Raw genomic sequence first — 11556 nt, forward strand, 5'->3', positions numbered from 1 at the left:
TTATTATTTCTCTTTCTTCACACAACAACTATCATTCACTCACTTCCTTCATTCTCAAGATACGTTAAAAATAATAAATAATTAAATGCAAAATGAATAATGAATAATACTAGTTTAAATTTACATGGTTACTATAATAAATTTGTAAATTTATACAATTATACATAGACTGATGTAAGTCATTTTTAGGCAAAATTATGTAAATTCTACATCTTTTTCTATTATGCACGAACTGAATGCTTAGTTAGTATGTTAAGATTTTTAGGAATGAAATATTGAAGAGTAATAATGATTCTTAATGTGCATATGTTGTGGGGGTGATGAGTTTTTTTGTAGGCCATGGAAGAGGTGAGTTTGCTGGGTATTTCTCCCAAAACCAATAATTAGGCCTATCACTACTAGGTTATCCCTCTCAAGTTAGCTGAGGAGATGTGCGTCAAAATTACAACCTCAAAATTACTGTAAAATGAACAAATCTAATCATAGTTAGTGTGCGTTTGGTATTGGCTTAAAAAATCAACTTTTTGTACTATTCAACTTATTTTTGGTACTATTCATGTGTCCCACTGTACTATTTCAACTTCATTTTAGCTTTATCTACAGTCTTTTCAGCAAAAAGTTTTCAATTTCATCTAAATAAATTATTCTCAAACAGACACTTAATGTAATTGATAATTTGTGAGGCATAATAAATGTTGATGTAGAAAAAGGGGATGATAACACTCCCTTCAAGGAAGACTGTTTATACCAATCGCTACCCATAGGTCTATGGACACATCATCTCTAAAGCACCTAACTCTTGTGGTCCTAGGGGCCATTCACTACCAGCCAGTTTGGATGGAAGGGGGAAAAAATGGAGTAGAGTAGAGTTGGCTGAAAATTGGCTAATTTTTTGCTAAATCTACTCTACTCTCTCTCCCTCTCCCTCAATCCAAACGAGCTAATGGCACTCTCTTTGTTGGTTGAGCCTATATAGACTTCAAGTTGTGATCTCCTATTCACCAATCACATCTAGGGCTGTCCACAGGTCAAGCTGGGTCGGTTTTGGACCCAGCCCAGACTCGACCCGCCGGCGTTAAGTGGAAGACAGAGGGACTCGAAATCGACCGCCAGTGTCAATCGATTGAGTCGGTTTCGGTTTTGGATTTGAATGGTGCTCGGGTTGGTTCAGTCGGTGGAGAGAGTCTTGGGAGCCTACAAATGTCACCGGAATCTGCAATCTACCCGCCGGAATATGCAAAAACTAACTAGATCAGCATAGAAAATTGCCGAAATTTGCACCAAAATCACCAAAATCCGTCGGGATTTGGCCAAATCTAAGCTTGATCTTACCAAATACGGTCAAGACTCGCCGGATCTCCTCGAATCTAAGCTTGATCTTGCCGGATCCCCTCGAAGCTAAGCTTGATATCGCTAGATCTCCTCGAATCTAAGCTCGATCTTACCAAATATGGCCGAGATCTCGCCAGATAACAGACCAACGAGAGTGTTGATTTGGGCTGAAATTGGGTGGGGATTGGGCGGTTTGGTCGGTCTGGCGGGTGTAGGTCAGGTCTAGACACCCTTAATCACTTCAATCCTGAGGGGAGTATTTTTCATTTTCGACAATGAAATTTGTGTGGACTTGACAATGTGGAGGTTGATGGAATGTCTACATTAGGTAGAAACAAAAGGAAGACATAATATTGAAATACAAAAAATATAAAAACGAAATGAAACTTAAAAGAACTAAACTGAAAACATTTCAAAATTAGAGTGTAATTTGTAATTTGGGTTTTTATTATTATTATTAAATATGTGAAGAGGTGAGAAAGTGGTTAGGCCTTTGTACAATAACAAGTACCTTCCACTAAAAATGATAGATCTTAGATTTCAGTCTAGGAATCAGCATCACCAAACAAAAGTGGATTTTTGTGCACCGAGTACAGCCTTTTGTGTGAAGAAGTGAGATAAAACTCAAGCAGTTTATGTTTATAAACTCTTCTTATTATAATGAAGGTAGGTCATCTTATTATAAGATCATATAGTTTGTTGTGCCTGTTTGACCTATTTGGCATCTTGAACTATTTTGATAGGGGAGTATGATTATTTTGAATTATGAAAAATTGGTTTATTTTTATAATGTTTGTGGACTATTTTATATTGAACATATATATAGTTGATTTACACAATATATATGTTGTACATGTTTTGAGTTATATAAAAAGTGTTATCAATTTTTTCAGCTATAAAAAGATCAGAAAATATTTTCTAACTCGTTTTCTAGGTCACTATCAAATATACTTATAAACGAGACAATTTTTTAGATTTTTTTTTTTTTTTAAGAAAAGACTTATGTTTCAGTAAAACGCTTTAGGTATAGAGAAAAATTGGTCATTCAGAAGCAAAAATTCATCAAAAATCTCGAGAAGTAGGCAAACAATTTTCCATTTCTGCAGGTAGTTGAGTTTGCCTTTCGCCATCATTCACTCTTAGATGCTTGTTTGTTCAACTACATATGAAAAGTGAAAATTAATTCGAAAACTTTTTTTGTGATTGACAAATGTACGATCGAAATCATGAAATTTTTTTTTTCCTATGAAATAAAACGATGCATGTTATATGACTTTTGGGAACCTATCTATTAAGTGATGGAGCCCCTCTCGCTACCATAATCAAACACCCCTGTACAATTTCCTTTTCATTCAAGTCACCTCTTTAAGCTATCTAAACAAAGCGTAAGACTCTAGACATGCAAAACTATCTTACAAAATAGCAATTGTCCCTTCTTGAGAAATTGGCATTAATTACGTTTAATTTTGGTCCTGGCCCCTGGGTAGGTAAGCAGGTTATATTACTCCAAGGTAAGCATCTATCAAGTAGTTTGGACCTGTCCTTATGTCGTGTCTCTTTTTTCAAACATTATTAGACTATTCTTGTAAAGGAACTTTTACGTATACATGCTATTACAAGTCTGTTTATCAATGGACACATGTTAAAAGAACTAAGCAAGTCATCCATAAGTCTTCTTCCAAAACTAACAAAGCTTCTAGTATCAACAACTCTAGGACCATAAGTCTTTGTAATGTTATTTACAGAACTATTTTTATAATAATTGTCAATAGACTAAAAGCCCTACTCCCCAAAACCCATACCTTGGCAAATTGAATTCGAGCCTAGAAGACTCATTCTTAATTTTTTCTTTTTGATGGGAAATCTGAAAATTTCATTAACCAACAACAGAACACAAATGGATTACATCCTGAGTACACGCATGCTCAATAAGTCTATGAGTTTCCTCCAGAGGTTAACCACACTATAAGCTTGGAAAAAAAAAAAAGGAAATTTCAGCTATATATAGGGATAGTTTTGTACATGAATAAAAACCTTTGATGCATGCATAGACTAACATCAACCAAAGACAAAGGAATTGCAAAAACAATAGTAACAAAGTTTCTCTCCAAACTAGGAACAAAGTTTTTCTCCAAACTAGTTTGGAGAGAAACCCTACAAACTCATCATATATATTTATATTAAGTGTGAAATTTGAAAATCTAACCTTTAGATTGCATGTTCTTATTACAACCTTAATGCCTCCAAACTAGTTTGAAGAGAAATCCTACAAACTCATCATATACATTTATATTAAGCGTGAAATTTGAAAATTTAACCGTTAGATTGCATTTTCTTATTACATCCTTAATACTTACAAAATTTCAAGAAAATCAAATATCAATCGCTATATCATCAAATAAATTTTATAATTTTAAGTTTTTGTAATCTAAAGTTGTATATATAAAACATAAGTTAATTGATCAAATAGTAAATAATATATGATTTGAACAAAATTTAATATACTTGTTAAGAACATAAGAAATATGAAATTCAACCGGTTTTGAAATCCGGACCGTTCGTTGAACCGTAAAAAAAAGGTTCAAGGTTTTTGAGATCAAACCGAAGTTAAACTGTGATCGAACCGTGATAATGTCATAATTAATTAACAATTATTTAAAATATAAATAAATATATTAAATTAGTATAAATTGAAAAATTAACTAAAATTGTTTAATTAAAATAAAAATCCATATTTCAAATATATTTCTCATAGCATAATTTTTACAAAATAAAAAAATATATATCAAATCTTAAGCAAATATAAAATATAGTATTTATTTATTTATATATTAATTAGTAAAACCTTGATAATAATAATAATAATAATAATAATAATAGCAGCAGTACAATAATTATTATAATATAAGAACTTGCGGGCATGTGGCAAATTGGCAATACACATATATACTGGAGGCTTAGCAGTACAATAATTATTATTATTATTATCAGGTCACATCATGTACCTTCCCATGGCTGAACATTCAGCTCATTTTCTATTCACAAATTCAAAGTTTCCAACATTTCCAATATGACAGGCAGTAGTCACGTGAAGGCTTAGGAAACTTCAAAAGTAAATACAAAACAAAGAAAGAGAAACCTCACGTATAGAATCTGTTTGAATAGAACTTATTGTTAAAAATTAAAAATACTATAGTAAAATAATTTTTAAATGTATAAATAATATTATGAGATCCATTTTTAATAAAAAATGGGTTGAAAAGTGAAGTTGTGGATCTCGTGAACAGTACACAAATGTGACAAAAAGACGAAAAAGTCAATAAATCACGGTTACTGTTTATGAACAGTATCATTGTCTCCCTGACGCGTGCAACAGTAGCAGAAGAAAAAAGGAAAAAAAAAATGTAAAAACACAACTTTGCAAAACGCAGCGTGCATTCAAACGGGCAAATAACATAAGATACATAGCGGTGTTCTGCAAAAAAAAAAGAAAAAAAAAATGAGATTGGTGATTACAGAGGAGTGGAGACGAACAGCAGAAGAAGAAGAAAAAGAAAAAGAAGAAAGAAGAAGAAGCTACTGCTTCGTGGAGCCACCCCTACTTCATTTTTATTTTTCTCCCTTTCATTTGGTTCCAAATCTGAAAGAACTCAAAAAACTACTGAAGTATTGACCGAAACTTTGCCCAAAAAAAGGAATCGTTCAAACCTCAAAAATCAGTCACGATTCTTAGAATCGTACGGTTCAACCACGGTTCACAAGGGTCCTACTTTTTTCCCATAAGGCGATTTTTGAAGCTAAAAAAAATCGCAAAATTAAGAGGTTTGCAGTTTTTCGGTCGGATCGTATAGTCTAGTCTGGTCCAAATCTTAAAAACTATTTCAACGATTAAATTTTTAAAATTTACATTCAATATATATAATAAATTTGTAAAATTTCACTCCAAACAATTGAAAAGCCTGAGCCTGCTAGTAACTAGTAAGTGAGGGGATAGAAGTGAACCAAATTCAAGAAGATAAAAGCTTTTGAAGATTCTAACGATTGAAATCGCAAGTGGCATCATAGATACACATCCTTGAACAGTAAGAGACGGCTGCGCTTCATTGATCACTTTTATTCAAAAAATTATGACAACCAATTGACAAGAACGACCGACGTTAACGTCGTGTCACTTTTAGTTTTAGACAATGGGACATTTCACTAAGCTCTCATTAAATTTTCTGAAAATTTTGGCAGCTGGTATTGGAAAACTTTAATGGCCTAAATCCACGAGTGACCACCCACTTACTTTTCATGTTCTGGTTGGAGTACTTGTAGGACTGCCACTGTCCATTCGGTTTTTCACTTTTTGTGGGTGTGGGCGCGTTGCGGAAGCCAGAAAGAAGAATGCACAATAATACAATATTGTTTGGGAAAAAAAATTTCCAGGGCTACAATTAATTATTGTAGATCAATTTTTACCATTATTAGGTGAAAAAAAAAGGTTATGAGTTCATGTAAAAGTGACAATTTAATTAAAGTTTGCCATATAAAATAGTTGTGAAAATTAATGAAATTGGTTGTAGCTCTATAATAACTCTTAGTTGGGATAGTATGTACCTTCTTAGAACACCAAGACATGTGGTAGGGTTTTCTTGATTTGAAATTAGGTTTGAATTGGTGATATGTGGAGTGATAACGAAACAATCATTCTTAAGTTTGGTGCTGCTGTATGAATACATGCACTATTATTCCTACTCGGGGTGTTCTAGTTGTTGTTGCGAGTGTGCTCTAAATGCTAACTTTTAATGTGAGTCCCACGTTGGTTTAGAGTGAACTCTTTTTTTTTTTTAGAAACTATCGCAGACCTCTTTTGATATCTAAATATATGGGGTTTAGTATGGACTTTGACCTTATCTATATCACACACACCGCTCCATCTCATCTTGTCCTGCCTGCATGTGATCAAGTTCTTTACTTTTTTTTGGGCCTTTTCCTTAGCTGTTTAATTGCTCTATCTCTATCAAAAAAATACCATTGTCCCTTTATTCTCCACGAAGTGTTTTGCCTCTCCCAACATATATTCCTCTTGTGGGAATGGAATTCTACTATCATCAATAATAAAAGAAACACATTTTAGAAGATTGTTCTTAAACCTCTATGAGTGAAAGTGCGTCCAACACAAAAGTGTACCCCATAATCTAATTTTAGGAGGTTGTTTGACCTGAGAATCAATCGTATTGAACTTTATTCTTTTTGATACGTGATAAATTTGAGGTAGGGGAATTTGAACCTTAAATGTTTTTGTTGAAAACATTAGGAGTTACTAGTTAAAGTACAAGCTTAAACTTCTTGGCGCATCAAGTTGCACTTTGTGTAACTTTAAATAGTATCACAACACCTAATAACTTTTAATTTAGTTTAAATTTTAAAAATCCTGCCGTTAGGGTACATGTTCTTTATATTCTTAGAAAGCATGCAAAATTTTATACCAATCGAACTGTTTACTATTCAATCAAGAAACCTGTCTTTTGTATATAATTTTAAAAGATAAAAACTAAATAAAAATTTGATAAATGACATAGTTATTGATCTTTAATTTGAAAAAAAAAAATTGGTAGACATAATAATAACATAGAAAACATGTAATTCAATGGTATGATCTCAACATTTTAATCTAATAAAAAGTTATTAGGTGATATAACATTTTTTAAAGTTACACTAAATATCTTGACCCATGTATATACTCTGCCACCAGGGTCAACACAATGCATTTTATGACCTAAAACAACGATTTTAAGTAGGGTATTTTGTTATATTTAAATATTAATAATATAATATTTTTTAAAATTTTGATAATGAATGTTGTTTTTCATAAATGAATTTGTCAATTTAAGTGTTATTAGGTAATGAACATTGGATTTTAGTAATGAATTTGTCTAGAAAACTAATAATTCTAATTCTAATTTTGATAGAGTGAAAGAAAGATTTTGTCCACCTTCCATGTGTTTGGAAGATTGAAAATTTTACTTTTTTTTTTTTTTTTTTAATTCAATAGTTGATTTAAACCTTGGATGTTTCCATTGGAACACCAAAAAATACTAGTTGAGTTATAAAATTTTTGATAGAAAGTCAATCATATCTCTCACAGTATTTGGATCCACAAAGGGACTATTTGCATACACATGAATGCAAGAGTTATCTTATGCTCTTTTATTAGTGGGACTATTTTCTTTCATTTGGGAAACTTAGACCGTTGCTTAGGTGTTCTAAAGGTTGAGTCAGCCCTATCTCTTTGGATCCACACATTATGAGAGGGACTATCTCCATATGCATGGATGCAGGAGTTATCTTAAGCTCTTTTATTAGTGGGACTATTTTCTCTCCAATTTTTATAATTGCTCTTTCTTTTCTTTTCTTTTTTTGATAATTTGTATAATTGTTTCTGGTCTTAATAAAATCTTACTGTAATTATACATTTTTATTTTAAAAAAATAAGGCCTAAATGCCAAAATACTACTGGGGTTTAGGTTAGTTGTAAAAACAATTCCTAGAGTTTTAATTATTCCTGATAACTCTTTGAGATTTTCATATCCGCCAAATTGACTGTTAGGACTAATTTCAATAACTCTTAAGGCGAACCATTACATGAATGGTAGCATGAATTAGTTGGTGAGTCTTTTTAATATGGTCACGTGATTGCTACATAATTTTTCCATCTATAAAGGTAATGAAAATTAGTTCCAAAGGAGGTGTTATATGGAAGAACCGAAACCTTAAACAATTTTTTGCAACTGACTCAAACCTTAAGGCGTGTTTTTGCGTTTAGGCAAAATAAAATAACTTCGGATCCACCTAAACCTTAAATAATTGGGCTGGGCCAACTTTTGTGGGCTGATTCCTGAGAGACTGGGCTGGGCTGAGCCATAAATTTACTCGGAATAGCTCAACAACGTGGCCCACTTCAGCCCAAGACTTCTGAAACTGGTCCCAGTTCACTTGCAAGGCCGAGTCTTTCTTCTCAAAATCTCTCTCTCTCTCTCCTTCTGTCTAGAGAGAGAAAGTTCCTTATGGATAGCTCAGTCCCGCGCTTTCCTGTCACCTACAAGAGTCTCTCACTGGATATTAAGGTAAAAAAAGATTCCGACTTTTGCTTTTTCATTGGATTTCTTTATCTAACCTTACTGAAAACAAACCATGTTGCCCATCATCTGTTTGATTCAATGCTTCAATGTAAAATCCCAATACTTTATTCTGTGTGATTTTGGTAATAATGGGTTCTTCGTATCCTTCATAATTTACTTTGAGTTGCTTCTGAATATCACTTTACTGATAAGATTAGGTGATTTGAAGTAATGGGTCAATGGTGTCAGTGATTGTAAGATGGGCTTGTGAGGCTTTTAATTCTGGAATTACAGTTTGCTTTAAAAAAAATGTTTGGAATAATTTCTCAGCTGGAGTAAGAATTTTTGTGATTTTTAACAATAATTGAATGGAGAATTCTGATTTGGCTTTTTTTGTTTTCTGAAATTTATGTGGATTGCATACTTTGAAGACTCAACTCAAATTTAAGAAGTTTGATACCACATGTTATGGCATCTAGTTTCCTTCTCTTTGATATAATTATGTATTTTTATTAGATGAGAGAAAAAGAATCAAGTGAGGCTTCATTTCAATGAAGTACCTGAATGCAAAGGTTAGACCTGCTAAGTATGTGAGACAAAGTAGGGACATTGAATTTTATAGGTCTTACAAAGTGTGCACAAGTAAGTCAGGATCTCTAAATGGTTGTGTTTTAGTTTCAACTACCCCAATCTATTTCACGATGGAAATCATGGTCCTTTTTGGTACGACATTCCTTGTTTTATTTGCTTGACTATTGCTATTAATGTGTTATTTCCCAGTTGCTTATTTTGTTTCTGCTTGTCAGGGGAACAAAACAGAAGTAGTCCTTTGTAGTTATGATGATCATTTTCTTGTAAGTTCTAAGTTCCTCGTCATTTGGATTTTTTTTGATTGGCGGCCCTCCAATAGGCGACGGGGTGTTGATGGCTTCATGTTTGTGTGCATTTCTAATGTTTGAAAAACTTTTAGGTGATTGCAACTCAAATAGGAGCCATGGGGACAATACTCCATGCCAGGTCTGCATATTCTTTTCATTGAACTACTGGAGCAATCCTGTGAAGTGGGATTTCTTTGCTGCTTCATAAATTATATTTCAGTTCAACACTGCTCTAATTATGCACATTAGTTCCTTTCTCACTTTGTCCAATTCTTTGTTCATATGGAAACTTTGTGGCTTATGATAAAAATCCTGTTATTGTTTACTCCTGTTCTGTTCTGTGATGTATTATATCATATGTTGTCCTGCAGTCAGCCTAGAATGGATGACACAATTTAGTTATTCTATGTTTTTGTACATGCTTGCTGACCTGGGAGGTTTGCATAACTTTCATCCAAAAAACTCTCTCTCATGTTTATTGAGTAGAAGGAATGATCTTGTTAAGTGGCTTTTTTAATAAAACAAAATCTTGAGAGAGAAAAAAAAATGAGGGAAAATTTGATTCCAGTACTTGATAAGAAGAAGAGAATTTAAGGTCAACGGGGCTGAGAGGAGGAAGAAATAATTTTTTTTTTTATAAATCCTATAGTTTGACAATTTGAAAATGTGAGAGATTGATTGCATAGTAATGTGACATTGTAATCTCATCCTTGGTTGTGAGAATCACATTGAACGATTAAATGATAATTCTAATGAGAGGAGCTTCTGAGATGTATATATCTTTCTTCATCACCAGGAAGGAGGAAGGGGTGTCAATTGAGCCAACATTCAATGTGTCTGCAGTATTTGGCAAACGAGATGAGGTAGGCTAGCTTGGGCTCTAGCCTCTTAGTATGATAACTGTTAATTAACTTATACTGATTTCAACCCACTTCAACAAATGCAGCCAATGCTGCTGGCATGTGCTCGTCAGTTAATTCAAGACATCAGGTATATTTCCAGTTCAAAATATTTACAAAGTTTTAAGCTATTTTTTGTTCCTTGCTTCTCAGAGCTGAAATTTTGCTAGCAATCAATTTTTCTTTGGGAGACTTTATTGGAAGTAGTAAAATCATTTATGTGAATATTAATAACAAGGTATACATCTTCTCACATATAAGTCTAAAAGAGGAATTACTAGCATTAATAGATTGCCAATCGGCGTAAGTGAGACATCCAAATATAATAGCAATGTATGTTCTGGATACCTGTTTCCATGGAATCTGTTACCTGAATCACATATAATTTAATTTTTCCTGTTGTGTGTTCAGCATCTCAGGCTCCTCCAAATCATTGGTGATCTCTCTTGGACTCAAGGACCATTCTGCGGTACTATTCAAAGATATTCACATCTTCTATTTTTATAAAAATAAATAAATTCACCTCATCTTTGGAACAAATGACACAGTATAACTCATGATCCCACTATGTTATACAGGAGACACTGAAGGGAGTTGTTTCTGCTGTTATTGAGAACCACCTCTGGTAACGTAATGTAACTGAACTTAAAGCAATATGCTTAAGACCTCAGATGTTGGTTTCATTCTCCAGGACTCAAGCCTGCTGCATTTGCAGATAGATAGTCACTTTCTAGTTGCATATTAACACTCACTTAAATAGGCCTGAATGCAAATGGGTAGTTCAATAGTTATCGCTGGGGTACATGTCATTAGATATGAATGTTCAACTATTGCTTAATGATTTGTATCTGAAACCTTACTTTAATACAAGGACTGCTTTGGGAAACACATTTCTCCCTAAGCTCAGTGTTGATTTTTAGAGCTCTCTCTCTCTCTCTCTCCTGTGGCAGGGGAAGCACTCCTACCAAACTCAGCTGCTATGGTCCAATACTTCTATATAATTGAACAGGTATAGCATGTCGGCATTAATTCCAAGTTGGGACTGAACCTACCACAAGTCTGCTTGAACAGCATCATCTCAGATTATTCAATAACATGCTCGGTTTATCTTATCAAGAATAAATAAACAATAATAATAAGGTTAGTTTACCTACGGCATGGGTTTCCCTTTGGTCATTGAAACCGAGCTTAGATTGATTTGCATGTAGGTTCGTAGTTGACACATTACAAACTCTAGCATCTTAGTAGGGAAGGAAAATGCTGCCCCAAAGTTGGCATCTCTTCAAATAATCTGCCCCCCTCTCTCTGAGCTACATAGCATCAGTTCTCATGGAAACTTTCTAA

At 33.4% G+C, this 11556-nt stretch overlaps 1 protein-coding gene across 1 annotated transcript; it reads left to right on the plus strand.

The window, feature by feature from the left end:
* Window positions 1–8273: 8273 nt before the first annotated feature.
* LOC142606896 (uncharacterized) lies at window positions 8274–11131 on the plus strand. The gene is made up of 7 exons (XM_075778265.1): window positions 8274–8441; window positions 9242–9289; window positions 9406–9452; window positions 10110–10176; window positions 10260–10303; window positions 10624–10681; window positions 10791–11131. Exons 1-7 carry the CDS (start codon window positions 8382–8384, stop codon window positions 10839–10841), a joined length of 375 nt encoding a protein of 124 aa, XP_075634380.1. The 5' UTR covers window positions 8274–8381; the 3' UTR covers window positions 10842–11131.
* Window positions 11132–11556: the final 425 nt, after the last annotated feature.

The sequence above is a fragment of the Castanea sativa genome, chromosome 1 (assembly GCF_040712315.1).
Source record: "Castanea sativa cultivar Marrone di Chiusa Pesio chromosome 1, ASM4071231v1".
Classification (NCBI taxonomy): domain Eukaryota; kingdom Viridiplantae; phylum Streptophyta; class Magnoliopsida; order Fagales; family Fagaceae; genus Castanea; species Castanea sativa.